At 48.0% G+C, this 14504-nt stretch overlaps 2 protein-coding genes across 5 annotated transcripts; both read right to left on the bottom strand.

Moving 5' to 3' along the window:
* Window positions 1-873: 873 nt before the first annotated feature.
* Window positions 874-6708, bottom strand: ALDOA (aldolase, fructose-bisphosphate A). Of its 4 annotated transcripts, none has more exons than XM_044002256.1 (9): window positions 6552-6708; window positions 3707-3845; window positions 3404-3615; window positions 2962-3016; window positions 2635-2795; window positions 2038-2121; window positions 1742-1916; window positions 1393-1592; window positions 874-1161 (listed from the first exon to the last, which is right to left on the bottom strand). In XM_044002256.1, exons 2-9 carry the CDS (start codon window positions 3816-3818, stop codon window positions 1066-1068), a joined length of 1095 nt encoding a protein of 364 aa, XP_043858191.1. In that variant the 5' UTR covers window positions 3819-3845; window positions 6552-6708; the 3' UTR covers window positions 874-1065. The 4 variants fall into 4 exon arrangements, with proteins under 4 accessions (XP_043858191.1, XP_043858202.1, XP_043858183.1 ...); XM_044002267.1 differs by lacking the exon at window positions 6552-6708 and adding an exon at window positions 5283-5421; XM_044002248.1 differs by lacking the exon at window positions 6552-6708 and adding an exon at window positions 5240-5395.
* An 866-nt stretch (window positions 6709-7574) lies between these two features.
* On the bottom strand, window positions 7575-14137 carry LOC122753106. The gene is made up of 5 exons (XM_044000225.1): window positions 13904-14137; window positions 12755-12790; window positions 12415-12561; window positions 11908-12063; window positions 7575-7956 (listed from the first exon to the last, which is right to left on the bottom strand). Exons 1-5 carry the CDS (start codon window positions 14135-14137, stop codon window positions 7843-7845), a joined length of 687 nt encoding a protein of 228 aa, XP_043856160.1. The 3' UTR covers window positions 7575-7842.
* Window positions 14138-14504: the final 367 nt, after the last annotated feature.

Here is a 14504-nt window from a genome sequence, read left to right as displayed (position 1 = left end):
AATGATCTCCAAGTTCTCTTACAGACATAAGTTTCTGTTGTTCTATGTACACCTTATCTAAGATTGCACAGCTAATAAGTGGCAGAGGCAAACCTTCTGCTTACAAATCCAGTTGGTTGGGTTTATTGTTTACTATATTAAGCTGCTGCTTCCTCATTCTTTGGCAGAAAAAGCTGTTGATTGCAGCATAGTTCTCTCCTATTCACATGTACCACTACAAATACGGGAAGAACAGAATGGAAACTGGTTCCAAAAAAAATCTATGCTAAGGAAGGAAAATTACTAACATGACAACCTGGATGAATGAAAGGGGAAGACACCCACCATCTAATTTAAGATACTCAAACTTGAACCCTGCTCACATTGGCAGGGTTCCAAAATTCCCTGGTGATCTCTTCATGACACACACACCACTTATCAGGTTTTTTTTTGGGAGAACCCCAAATTAGCATGATCAGGAACATTTCTGGGATAGACAATAACAGATCCTTGAGCGCCGCCCCCCCCCAAATGGCAGTTCCCAATCCAGACTGTGATCCACATTAATATTCTCACTGAGAATCTTGCTCTTGGAAAAGGGGAGGAAATTTGGCTGGCAAAATATGTACATGTATACATACCCTTGGGGAGATGACCAAGTCTGAACAACTTTTCTTCTCCAAGGATCCACAGCTAATTTATAGCTTGTATTAAAATCTAGAAAAACATCCATTTCCTATTTACAACCCTCTCCCCAATCCCCTCACAGGGGGTTAATAATGACGATTTTAATTTTTTTTTTTTTGTCAAGGCAGAGATTGGTCCTCCTTGTTCAGACAAGACAGCACAAACCCACAGAAAGACCCAAGGACCCATCAAAGGGAAACCATCAAATTCCTTGTTAAATAGTTGTTTATTGGAAAAAGTGGGCTGAGGAAGGGTCGCTAGATTCACCACAGAGCAACAACACCACACGAGTTAGGAGTGATGGGAGAGGTCAGCACAAAGCTCTGGGATCTCAGCCTCTTCCTGGACTGTGAGGGATGGCCTGGAGTGTTAGGGCATACCCAGGTGAAAGGCCTAGACTTAGTAGGCGTGGTTAGAGACAAAGAGTGACTCGCTGGCTGCAGCTCCTGTCTTTCCACTTGGAGTATACTTGCCTTGAGCAGCTTGGCTATTAGCCTAGTGAAGAAAGAGGGAAAGAAAGAAAAAAGCATGAGAAAGATCGGTAGTCCTGGATCCTACCCACACTGACCCCCCAAAGACCCAGCCCAGATAAACCCTCCACCATCAGAAGGGACTGAAGATTACTACTTCTTTTCCCCTTGTTTCCTGACCCTTTGCTAATTTATGTTCCCAGAATCTTGCCTGTCAAGGTCCCTCATCCAGGTTCTTTCCCTTGTCCCTTCTCACCGTGGCCCGCTTAATATATTCCTCTTGGGCAGCCTTTACATTTTCCTTCTTTCCACCCCAGGTCTTGAGGGCAGATGCCTGCAGGGCTCGGCCATAAGAAAAGGTCAGGGCCCATGGCTTATGCAAGGGGCAGGTATTGATGGCATTGAGGTTGATGGAGGCATCCTCCTCACTCTGACCCCCAGACAGGAAGGTGATACCTATGGAAGGGAGAAAAGAGATTCAGGTAGCATATTTTAAAAGTGCTGGTAACACGCATTTCTAAAAAACAGATATGAAGAGAGCATATGTGACCTAAAGTGAGAGAGACAATCAGTAATAAATACTAAGGGAAAAGGGGCTCTCTCACCAGTGACTGCAGGAGGCACAGTTCGGCGAAGGGCAGTTACAGTTGCCATTGCAATCTCCTCATGTGAATACTTCTGAGTGCAGGCATGGCCAGCAGTGACCATGTTAGGCTTCAGCAAGGTCCCTTCCAGATAGACATGGTGGTCACTCAGAGCTTTGTAGACAGCAGCCAGCACCTAGAGAAATGGAAAGGTAACAAAAAAAAAAGGAAAAAAGTGAACTAGGAAATCACTAGCACCTTAACTCCTGATCAACTTCCCTCCCGTCACCCTCCATCGATTCCTCCAAATCACTGACCTTCTCAGTGACATACTGACAGGTCTTCAGATCATGTTCTCCATCAGGGAGGATCTCCGGCTCCACAATGGGGACAATACCATTCTATAAAGGAAAGAATGAGGCTGTGAGGACACCACCTACTTGGGGCTACCTTCTGTCCCACCTTTGCTGTTAACTAGGGACATGACTTGAGTATAAATCTTGAATCCCCCCAATTTCCAAACACTTAGGTCTCAGGAAGAGATAGTTGTCCAACCCCAACCTTCATAAGTAGTGTCCTATTCATTTTAAAAGGTGAGAAGCTCAGGAAGCAGAATAACTTTCCAGAATCACATGGCTAGTGTCAGAGCTAAAAGGCTCCAAATCTGGCCTGTCCTCCACCCTATCACACTGCTGTTTCAGTTTCTTGTTTCACTGTATCTCAGATAAATTGACAATCCCCAGGGTACCTGCATTCTCAGGACCCAAACTGGGGAATTCAGTACCAGTTACTACAAGGGCAGTAGGGAAAGCTGAAGATGTTTTTTCAACAGCTTGCTTGACATTCTTCAGAACTGGAAGGGGCTGTTGGAGATATGGGAGGCTATGGCAGGGGGAGGGTAAAGAGGTACTCACCTGCTGGCAAATGCTGGCATATCGGGCCAGCACATTGGCATTCTCCATGATGGCAAGTGGGGAAGGTGTATTATCCCCGATCTTCAGTACACAACGCCACTTGGCAAAGTCAGCCCCATCCTTCTTATACTGGGCACAACGCTCACTCAGCCCATCCAGACCTGGTAGGGAGACAGTGATCCAAGAAGTAGCACTCCATTCTCCCCACTACCTGCAGTCCTTAGCCAACAATCAAGATCACTAGAACTCAGATGGGGAGTCAGGACAAAGCAAGCCTCATTCAAGACAGGTGGGCTAGCTGGCCTTTTTCATTCTGATATTTCTTACCTTGGGTGGTAGTCTCGCCATTGGTCCCTGCCAGGGGCACTACACCTTTGTCCACCTGTTGGGGAGGGATGAGGAGAATATAATATTTACAGCGCTCTTTCACCCCCCCCCCATATTTTGGGGGTTTTTTGCAGGGCAGTGGGGGTTAAGTGACTTGCCCAGGGTCACATAGCTATTAAGTGTCAAGTGTCTGAGGCCCGATTTGAACTCAGGTCCTTCTGAATCCAGGTCCGGTGCTCTATCCACTGCGCCATCTAGCTGCCCCCCTTTTACACCTTCTTACCCAACCCTCACCTCATTTGGAGCCATTTTAAATTTTCCCTCCTTCCTTCCATTTCTCTTTCTGTCTCTGATACCTTTACTTCACTTACTCTGAAACCTCAGCCCCTGGCATTTTCAAGAATTTTCTTTTAATTTTAACTCATCTCTTAAACCTCCTTACCTTGATGCCCACAATGCCACCCTTTGCTTTTATGACTTTGGGGAAGGGACGACCATCATCGGCTTTCTGGTAGAGTGTCTCATGGAAAAGGATAACACCTCCAATACAGGAGTTCACTCGATCATCTGCTGTTAGAAGTAACTGCCTATAGAGGCGACGATTTTCCTCTGTGTTCTCAGTTCCAATGGACTGCAGCCGCTTTGCAATGCTACCTGAAAGAGGAGTTAAAGAGGGGCATCATCTAGAGAAGTAGGCTGCTACCCTCCCCATAAAACTCTGCCCCTTTCCATCACCCCTTTGTACCAGTGGACTCATCTGCTGCCAAAATTCCCTTGCCCGGTGCAACAATTCGGTGAGCTATTTCAGACAGTTCTTTCTTTTGCTCTGGTGTCAACGCTGGGTATTGGCAAGGCATGTTTTCCTTGGCTGTGCTGGTAGTTTCCTGGGTGGAGACAGTAAGATATAAGCTAAACCTCTCTGTAGGAATGGCATAAGCCTGTTTGTGTAATTCAAGGTCAGATCATTCTTGTTACCCAACTTCTCTTTCCTCTAGTCCATGTATCTCTACTTCCCCATTTAAAACAATTTTTTTTGTTTCTCTACTTTACCTAAACCTAGGGTGGGGACCCAAGTCTAGGGTGTGGGTGGCTCTAGCAGAAAACAAGAACCGAGAATCTGGGATACAAAGACAGGAAAAAAGCTGGGGTATATCTATCAGCTCCAGGCTCATCTTGCTCAGATGCATACAGAGGGCCAGTTAAATAGCAGCCCAATCTTCTCATTTCATAAAGAAACATACTCAGGGGTGAAAGAAAGCCTAGAACCTCAGATGAAAGAGGAAATAGTTTGGACAGTAAGGGATGGATCCCACCCAGCAATCTCCAAGACCCAGAGCTAGAATACAGATTTCCTAAACTCCTGGTCTAGTGTTTTCGTTTATGCCGAATTTCCTCTTTCCTTAGTGCCAACCCCTCAAGGGCATTTCAAGGTCAGGCTCCTCTTCCCTGTGAGCTTAGAACTACATCCATGGAAAGAGATGGGAGTGACAGAGGCATCATACTGACCCCCGTGAAGGGCAAGAGCCCAGCCCTCCATTTTAGAAGCTCTCATTTAGAAGACTTCTCTGCCTTCCATCATTCCCAGTCAGCTGACTACTACAGGAGCTGACTGGGGGAGTGGGAAGGGAGGCAGGAGTAAGACATCCAGGGGGGCAGCATCCCCAGCTATCTCCCTCTAGAATTCTCCCTTCCATTATTCCAGCCACTGGGCAGGCTGGGTGGCTCAAGGTCACCGAGATAAGAAAAGCTACAGAATAAGATGGAAGGCATTAATGGGAGGAGATACCAAACCCCGAAGGGAATTCCCCTTCAGTCGGGTTTCCCTTCTCCGCCTCACCCCCTACGTTACATTTCCCGAAGCCAGTTATTGCTCAGGAACAGCTGAACGAGCCTGATCCAAGCCCACTGTTGTGCCCCCTTCGCATTCCGCCCTTGGCGCACACCGCCCCCTTCCCACCATCCGCTCGGGCCGGGCTCTAGAACTCCCCCTCCCCCCCACCCCCTCCCCCTCCCCGGCGGAGGGCAGCTCTCGGGCGCGCCCTCCCCCGCGTGACTCAGCCTTCCGCCCTGACTGTCGCATTGCGCAGAAAGCTGCAAGATTCCAGTCCGGGGATATGACGGGAAGTGGGGTAAGGGGGCCAGCGACCCGCCCGATACCAGCACCACCTGAGGCGCCGCGCGGGTCGGGGCTCGAGCGTGGGCACGGCCGCAGGGGTTCTGTCGGGCGCTGCTTCTCGCCTCCGAGCCGAGCTCCCCCAGCCCCAGCAGCCGCGCTCACCTGGCCTCCGGAAGCGGGCTGCGGGCCTCGGTGGTGGGCTTACCCGCAGGATGCAGACCTCTTATGGTCGGGAGCCGAACTTCTGCGCTTTCCGAATCCGAACGTCGCTTATTGAACTCAGGAGGGGCGGAACGAAGGCGGAGTCTGACCATTTAAAGAGACCGCACCTCCTACCGGGGGTTTGGAGGGGGATGGAAAGGGCGGGGAAAACTGCTTTCGCCCAATCAGCGAGCGAGAAGGCTAACGCTGGGGAGAGCAGATGACCATACGCTGCAGCGCTCCCGAGAGCTCCAAAAAAGGGAGGGGGGAATCGTTTGCTCCTGTTCCCGCCCCACCTTCGGACGTGACTGGAACCACATCCCTTGGGTCGCCCCCTCCACTCTCACCCCGGGCAGCTGCTCACTCTCTTCCACCCCCCCCTCACCGCCCGACCTCAGCCTAGGACCGCGTGACTCAGCCCACATTTTCCTGAAGGAGGGGGAAAGTTAGGAGGAGATGGGGGAGGGGTGTATGAGCAATAGATAGAAGAGGATGGATGAAGGTTGGAAGGTGATTGGGGGAGGGAAAGCGCCAGGAAAAGTGAAGCAAGGTGGCTGAAGCAGAAAGGAGGAAGCTAGAGATAGGAGTGATTTAGCCAACTATAATTTTCTTGGGATTTCCCCATTTAAGTGGGCTTGGTGTTCTGGCCTGCTCCCACCTCTACGCCCCGCTCCACTTTATTCCCCTCCACTATCTCATCGCTGCCAGCTGTGACCTTGATCTCCTCCCAAGGTCCCATATTCCTTAAAGGTCAGCTCCACAGCCTCCCCGCCCCCCTGTCAAAGATGCAGCTGCGCCACTTTGGCGCAGCGCTCCCGCAAGCCAGGTGACCGCGCCCTTTCTTGCCCGGCCGGCAGCAACCAGCCTCAACTAGCTAGAATGCTGAAACCCGCAGGGCCCGAGACAGAGGTTCCAGCGGCCCGGTCCCGGAGCGCTCCGCTGGGCGGGTCCCGGGCAGTAGGCATGGGGAAGGTCATTTTGTCCTTTGGATGATACCCACATTGCATTCCAAAATACTGCACCGTCTGCCCAAGTAGTTTCCAAATTCCATCTCCCCTTTGCTTCAGAATCTAGATTTCCCTAGTCGCTTGACATCCTTTCATTACTTTCCCACTGTTCACATTCCCCCCACCACCTCCCTCACCCTCACTAAAATAGCACTTTCTGCTCCCCAATTCTTATTGTTACTCCATCTCGTATTATTCTCCCCAGCCCAAGAACCCTCCCCACCCCCACGCCATTTTCTCAGCTCAGCTACCCAGAGGATACGCACCTAAATGGAGTCTGGAGGGTTGGACTCAAGCCTAGGCAGTGAGTGGTGAGACAGGGTTTGGTTGGGGTTATAAAGTACTCCCCACCCTCCTCTTGGAATTTTCCCGACCTTCTCTTGTGACCCTTGCCCTTTCCCCACCTCAGCTCCTCTGGCAGAGAACTATATTTAGGGGAAACCTGAAGCCCCTGACATTCAGGCCAGGATGGGGCTCACAGCAGGGGAGGGGAAGGAATTAGAGGAGGGGGCGTGACCAAGGGAAAGGCTTCTGCTAGGAAAAGAGGTAGTGAGGGATCCAACAGACAGAGGGTAAAAGCAAGCAGAAAAAGAAAGGCATATGTAACCACTTCCCACTCACCAGCAGTTGAGTTGCCATCCTTTTCTATGGAAATCAGTCGTGCTGCCCTGCCTGCCAAAGGAAATACAGGGTTGAAATCTCAAGGATAGAAAGCCAGAAAATAGTCAATGTTAACTCTCCCTTCTCCCAACCATAGGGACTCTCCTGATTTTATTTCAGGTCCTCAGTGGTATCAGTCCTTATTCATGGGTACCTATTTCAGGGCTTCATGGAGAGGTACACATCTAGCTCCTAAAAGAATGAGGAGTTGGCAGATGGAGGGGTACAAGTCCCTGAGACAGCTAGATGGCTCACTGGATAGCATGCTGGGCTTGGAGTCAGGAAGACCGGAGTTCAAATCCTGCCTCAGACCTTGGTCAAGTTTCTTAACCTTTTTTGTCTTAATCCACTGGAGAAGGAAATGGCAAACCACTCCAGTATCCTTGCTAAGAAAACCCCATGGACAGTATGGTCCACAGGGTCACGAAGAATCAGATGTGACTAAACAGCAAAGGTCACCCTGAAATCCCAACAACCCTGGACAGAACAACCTGAACTCAGTCTCTTCTGAGGAGGAATGAATACTACCAGCCCTAGCTTGAGCCAGACCCCTTCCCTCCTATCTGTTGGTGGGGCTAGAGCTGAGCAGGGACCAAGAGGTTACTCAACAAGAGAACTAGCCTCTCCTGATTTTCTCCAAGGTGCTTGAGGTCCCAGCTCTCAAAAGGCTTGGATGCTTCTAAGTGTAACTGTTCTCTGCATCTTTCTAGGAGAGCCTGGTTCTTCTCTGCTTAGGTCCAATGAAGACAAAAGGACAAGCTAGCCCTTGCCAGGAAAGTGGCTAGCCATTTTAGGCTTCACTGGGGTGGTGGCCCAACTCCCAGGGTATGTTTCTGGGATTGTGGGGGAGGCAGGTCTTCGAGAAGGCAGTGTTCCATAACCATGAGCAAATGATCCTCATCTGAGCTTGATTTCAAAGCAGAGGCAATTGAGGCTTTGACAGTCAGGCAGCTGGCAGGCACAGGCACAGTCACACAGTGGGCAGCATCTGGGGCACTGGGGGGCCCAACCCTGAGGGAGAAGAGAGAACGATGAAAAGGAGTGGTGGGAAAATGAAAGAGAGGAAAGGATAAGGGTGGTGAAGATTCAGAGAGGGAAGAAAAAAGTTCTAGGAAGCAAATTATGATAATTGCTCCCATTTAGATAAGCACTTTCCAAAGTGCTTTATTCACAACTACCCGGTGAGACAGACAGTATAAGCATTATTATCTGAGTTATATAGATAAGGAAACTGAGGTTCAGAGAAGATAAATGCCTTGCCCTTGCTCCTGGAAAAAGCAGCCTATAATCAGGTTTTCTACCTCCTACTCCTACTCCTCTCTTAGTTGGCTCCAGTTTGGGCTTCTAACTTACAAACTCAATTAAAATTTCCCTTTTTCCAGGGCAACAGTTTAATTGCCAAATTCCTTGTTCTTCCTGGCCTCACTTGCCCTCAGGTGACACTGCTGCCCAGTTCCTCCTAGCTACTTTTTCTCTTCTTTAGTTTTGGTGGCACCGTTCTCTTACAGGTGCTGTCTGACCACTCTTTCAAAATCTCTGCTGGAACGTTATCTGTGTCCCACCTCCAAACTATGGGCCCTTTCCTCTCTCTGCTTCTTCAGTGATCTCACAAACCAGCATGGGCTCAATAATCATAGAGAAGACTCCCAGAACTTGTTTTATCCTAAGCTTCAGTCCAGCATCACCATCTGCCTGTTGGACATGTGTAGTTCTTTGTAATTTATGCCTCTTAAACTCAATATCTGGAAAACAAGTATTTGTTATTTCCCTTCCCCTAAGCTTCACCATTTTTGCTGAGGAGAGACAATCACCCCTATATCTAGTCAGTTGTCAGTTCTTGTTAATTCTCCCTCCCTCCCCCAGCTGTTCCCTTCTGTCCCTCACATGTCCAACAGTCCTAGTTTAGGCTTTATCACTTGTCATTGGAAGTATAGCAATAGCCTCGTACTTGGATTCCCAGTCCATCCCCTCTCCAATCTATCCTCCAAAGAGCTGCCCAAATGATTTTTCTAAAGCATAAGTCATACCACACCACTGTCCTACTCAAGGACCTTCAGTGGCTCCCTATAACCCTTTAGGGCAAAATAGAAGTTCCACCATTAAATTCCTTCACAACCAGGCCCCAGCCTGCCACCCATTACTCTCCTTTCTCTAACTGGCTGACTTACATAATTATTCTCCAAACTCTATGTCCCATTTCCCACTTTTATGCCTGTGCACAGGTTGCCTCCATACCCGGAACACATCCTCCTCCCTTCTGCTTCCTCCCCATCTTAGCTTCCTTCAAGGCTTATTTCATGTATATATATATATATATATATATATATATATATATGTATCTCCTATGGGAAATCATTCCTGGTTCTCCTAGGTGTTAGTGCTATCATGTATCATTTATCTGTTTACTCACTCTTTTCCCTCAGTAGAGTGTAAATTTCTTAAGGTCACAGACTCCTCTGCTTTTTGTCTTCATATTCTTGGCCCCTGGTATGGTGCCTTATACTGCATCCATCACACAGGCTCTTAACCCTCACTAGATTTGTATCCAATCCAACAAATGTTAAGAGCTGGATTGAAACTAAGATATTTTGATTCTAAATCCATTGCCCTTTGCTTTTAAAGGATGGTGGGGAGATGAAGGTCAATATATCTATATCTATATATCTATTTTAAGACCACTATAGAAATGTGTTCATTTCATGCCTATAGTTTTAAAATAGATTCTCTCATGTAGAAATAAGTGCAACTGAAGAACGATTTTTGCCTTTGTATAAAGGCAACAAATTTTTCCTCTCTCAGAAACACAAAGAACGTTGGGAAAGTGGCCAAAGAACTCAACTCCCAGCTAAGGGAAACAGATATTGGTTAGAGAGTACATCTCCTAAGGAGCAGGAACAATTTGTCTCTGAAACAGCAGCTGCACGTGGGAAATGTTCTACCTGCTTCCTTGTCTGTCTCTCCCTCTAGAACTGTATTGGATCTAAGCCAGGCAAAGTGAGGCACCTCCCCTCCCTCTCCCCACACGAAATTCTCCTGGATGGATATGGGATTGAAAGGTCAAATGTTTAAGGCCAGAAACAGAGCTAGATATCAGTCACAGTTAAAGAGCCTGATTAAGACCTGCCCAGTCCAGAAATAGGAAAATGGCATTTACAAGATCAGAAGTTTCACGGTTAGGTGTCATATTCCTGAAGAAATCATGTGACTCCAGTGTGTGAGTGTGTGTGTGTGTGTGTGTGTGTGTGTGTATGCATGCATGCATGTACTCCCAGTACAGGGAAGAAGAAAAGATGTGTATATTTGTATATTTGTGTACACACACATATGCAAGGGTATCTCAAGCCAGTACCACAATGATCAGAAATATCCCAAAAAGATAAAGCTAGAATGAAGTGGGTAGAAAACTTAAAATGTGGTGAGTTTGATTAAAACTTCTTTTATCTCTGGGGAGGTAAATTGGAGATTTAATCTGGTTGGCTAATATTCATATTAGAGTACCCTCATGTTATACCATCTTCTTTTTCCTTGCTATGCTATATAAATCAACATTGTAAGTTGCCAAAATAGTTTTGGCAGAAGATAGTACATATAAGTCCTAAATAAATACTGTACAAATCTTCTAGGATGAAAAAAAGCTATCTACCCACGGAAGAGCTTTAGAACAACAATGTGTCTTTAGGGATACGTTGGTACTTCTTCAACAGATAAGGTGTGGTCAATGTAGGTGGGTCCTCTTATGATGCAAACTGCCACCCAAATTCTGTTTATGAATCTTCCTGCCTCTCCTTCACACATCAGGCTGAGGTCTTTTTCTGTATCTCTTGACATTACATAGCTACAACAGAGCAAGCAGGCTCTCCTTGATTTCTTTTTTTTTTTTTTTTAGTGAGGCAATTGGGGTTAAGTGACTTGCCCAGGGTCACACAGCTAGTAAGTGTTAAGTGTCTGAGGCCACATTTGAACCCAGGTCCTCCTGACTCCAGGGCCGGTGCTCTATCCACTTCGCCACCTAGCTGTCCCCGCCTTTTTTCTTTTCTTTTTTTTTTTTTTTTTAGTGAGTCTCCTTGATTTCTTTACAAGACTAGCCCACCTTCCTTTTAGGTCATAGGTCTCTCTGATGACATCCTTTATGATACTTTTTAAAATCAGTAGTATGTTATAGCCTACCAAACCCAGCCATTGCCCTTTGGATGACACAACTTTAATTCTTTGGAGATTAAATACCTGAGGTGAAGTCACACACCATCCCAGGAAGAATACTGGCATTTTAAAGATGGGACCTTTGTTTCAGGGAGAAAACTGTTATTACAAAAGAAATGCCCAGTTCCCCAAACGCTGCCCTCCTCTTTCTCCTGTTCAATTCCAAGCCCATCTCACTGTCCATCTGAAGTCTATCCAAGAAACATGTAGTTATTCTTATTTATTGTTGTTTTTCTTTCCTGTGAGGATAGTTAGACTGACGTCTTCTGAGTGATTTTTGTGTGTGTGTGTGTGTGTGTGTGTGTGTGTGTGTGTGAGATCTGCAAATATGAACAACTGGGTTACATTACTCTATTACTTTATGTTAATAATCTGAGGATCCAACAGTCATCTCTGTTGTTACATCTTTCGAAGAATCTTATATGATTTTGACGTATGCATGGGAAACATGATTGCAGGAAACCACTTAAGATAGCAGTTTTCTCTTTTAAACAAAATTTTTCTTTGTAAAAAAGTGGGATCTTGTGTTCTCCAACCTTGTAGTAAACTGTATGACTAGAAAAAGATTTGCTGTAGAATATAATTTATGACTTTCTGCCTCTCCTTTCCTTAATAAAGATATTAAAATCGTATCTTTATGACAGAAGCAGGGATTAGAAAGGGTAGGTGTGTTGAGCTAGAAGTCAAGATGAGAAGGACTTTATAAATGAAGAGGAGGAATAAGATAATCAAAGGATGTCTGAGTCAAAGGGAATCACTCACTGCTTCCATGGGCTGGGGGCAGCAGGCATCCAAGCATCGGGCTGGACTGGGCAGAGGGAAGTCACAGGCTTCAGCACAACCCTGGCAACACTCAAAGGGACCAGGGGCATCTGCCTTCCTGCAGGACCCTCTGCAGTCTGTGCAGCAATCTTGCTCCTGAGAGTCAGAGAGAGTTCAGACTCCTAGTTTTCCTCATTATTACCCTTTCCCTCTTGTCCATATGGGGCAATTCACATACCAATGGAGAGATGGGACCTGGGGAGAGCTTTCTGGCTTCTTGAAAGGGGCAGGGGAAACCAGAAGCCAGAATTATGAGAGGAAAGCAAGATTTCAAGGGAATACTTGGGTTCTGGAGGAATGTGAACCAGAGTAGAAAAAGAATGGGGTATTTGGGGAAAAGTCAGAGCTGGGGGAGTAAGGCTGGGATACCTGAGCCCTTCTTTTCTACTTCCCTACACTGGTACTGCCCACTCCCACCTGCCCTCCCCTCTCTGGGTGCCTCCTCACCACCAAATAATGTCTGGCCAGCAGCACCAGGCTAAGCAGCAGCAAGTAGACAACCACACTGATGAAGACGATAGCAGGAATGGGCAAGGAGACACTCACCACAGGACCCCGGTCTAGGTTCAGTTTGCTAGAGGAAGCCTCTGTGAGCTATAGTTATAGGGAGGAATGGGTAACAAAAGGATAGGGAGAGGGTGGGTACCTCAGGGACACAAAATGGGAGGAATATGGATAGGATTGGGAGGGGTAGAAGGGCAGCAAGATTAGCAGAACAAAGGATTTAGAATTGGGGAGAATAACATAGGTAGGGTCAAGGAACAAGAGTGGGGGGTCAGTGACTCACATCCATGGGGCAGGCTGCTCTGTGTTGGTCCAGAAGCTGCAAGTGGGGGAAAGTGGGTGGGAAGAGTCTTAGAACAATAGACTATCCTGTAGGATGGGTCTTTAAAAATGTATATAAAATAGTAGTGGAAAGGATCTTGAGGTCCAATCTACTCATTTTGCATTTTACAAGAAAAGGAAATTTAAGTCCTTGAGAAGTTAAACGACTGGCCCTAGGTCACCAAAGTAGTGAACCGCCATTCTGGAAGTCAAATCTAGACCCTCCCACTCCAAAAACATCATTTACCAGTCTGAGTTCTTAACACCCTCAAGGGATGTGGGATTTATAGCTGAAAGGACTTCTTCTTTCTACAGATATGAATAGAGACTAAAGGAGAGAGAGGGAGGGAGGGAGGGAAAGGGAAGAGAGGGAGAGGGAGGCAGGGTTTGGAGAAGTAGGAGGAGGGAAGGAGAGAGGGAAAGAGAAAGGAAGGGGAGAAAGGAGGAGGAGAAAGAGAGAGTGCGAGTGTGTGTGTTTTGATTTATCAAAGATTGCGAAGCAAGAAATATGGGGCAAAAGTGAGAAATCCAAGTGGAAAACTTACAAAGACTGACAGCTGGGAATCTCCCACTCTACAAAGCCCGCGGCACCGTTACCTGGCCCCGCAGCGGACCGCTACCCGAGCGGACCGAGGGATAAGACTCAGCCCCAGGCCGGGAAGCCCCGCCCTCAGTCCCCCACGGGGGCTGCCTCCCCTTCTTCCCCACAAACCCCTTCTCTCCCCCGCCCCGGCCCGGGACCTGGAAGAGGAAACTGAGGCCTAAGGAGACAAAGGACCGGCTCTCCCCACCTCCCCAGGGCGGCTCCTTTGCGCCCGTGGGCTGGGAACAGCCAGGGGCTGCTCGGGCCTCCCCTCAGTCGGACAGTCCCCGCCGCAACCTCCTGGCCGCTTGCCCCCAACACACCCACCCGCCCAGCCTCGGGCTCCACTCCCTAACGGCCGCCGTCGCCGCCCTCCCTCCCGGTCCCCTACTCCCGGCCCCCGTCCGCGCTCCCACTTCGCTCCTAGCTCATTACCTATGCAGAAAAGGCGAGTGAATATTTATTAGGCCGCGAGACGCCCCTGCCCTAGCCCCACCAGAGCAGCAGGAACCCCAGGCGCGCGCGAACCTTAAGACAAAGTCGCCTCCTCCCGCCGCTTTCCGATGTTACTATAGCGACTGACTCTCCGGGTGGTACGGCGGCCGACGAAGCCCAGAATTTCTCTGCTTTGTTTCTTTTTACCCGTGCGGCCCGCCTTTCGGGTCTCCTATTTATTTTTTCCTTCTCTTCCCTCCATCCTTTCTCCTCCTCAACCCGTGGCAAGCACATGTGAGACCAGAAGGCAGTCTGGTCTGGAACCATCTGTATTCTTTTGGTCACACGCAGCCTTTCTTCTCTTTGAGCATGTACTTTTGTGTCAGGTAGGGAAATATAGCAGAATATAAGTATTAGAGTGGGATTTAAAGGTTATCTAGTTTAGTTAGTATAGATGGGAAAACTGAAGCCTCAGATGGGGATGAACCACTGGTCGTTCTCAGGTTCACTGGGGCTAGGGACTGGGAGGCAGCAGAGCGAAATGGGAAGAGTCCTGGACACCTAGATTCAACTCCCAGCTACTGTTCTCTGCAAGTCACTTCCCCTTATGGGCCCCTAGATAAGTGATCTCTACTGTCCGTTCAGCCTGTGGTCTGTGATCCTCAGAAGTTCCAGTTTTATACACAGTTTTATC

This window comes from Dromiciops gliroides, chromosome 1 (genome assembly GCF_019393635.1).
Source record: "Dromiciops gliroides isolate mDroGli1 chromosome 1, mDroGli1.pri, whole genome shotgun sequence".
Classification (NCBI taxonomy): domain Eukaryota; kingdom Metazoa; phylum Chordata; class Mammalia; order Microbiotheria; family Microbiotheriidae; genus Dromiciops; species Dromiciops gliroides.
Note: the sequence above shows the minus strand (reverse complement) of the source record. Positions and strands in the feature narration are given on the sequence as shown.

Coding starts and splice junctions, on each gene's coding strand:
- ALDOA (XM_044002256.1), bottom strand. CDS start 3,818: ATGCCTTGCCAATACCCAGCGTTGACACCAGAGCAAAAGAAAGAACTG. Junction 2,122..2,634: donor ATGCCAGCATTTGCCAGCAG/GTGAGTACCTCT, acceptor TTTCCTTTATAG/AATGGTATTGTCCCCATTGT. Junction 1,593..1,741: donor TGTGCCTCCTGCAGTCACTG/GTGAGAGAGCCC, acceptor TCCCTTCCATAG/GTATCACCTTCCTGTCTGGG.
- LOC122753106 (XM_044000225.1), bottom strand. CDS start 14,137: ATGGTTCCAGACCAGACTGCCTTCTGGTCTCACATGTGCTTGCCACGG. Junction 12,562..12,754: donor GAGCAGCCTGCCCCATGGAT/GTGAGTCACTGA, acceptor CTATAACTATAG/CTCACAGAGGCTTCCTCTAG. Junction 7,957..11,907: donor GCCCCCAGCCCATGGAAGCA/GTGAGTGATTCC, acceptor CTTCTCCCTCAG/GGTTGGGCCCCCCAGTGCCC.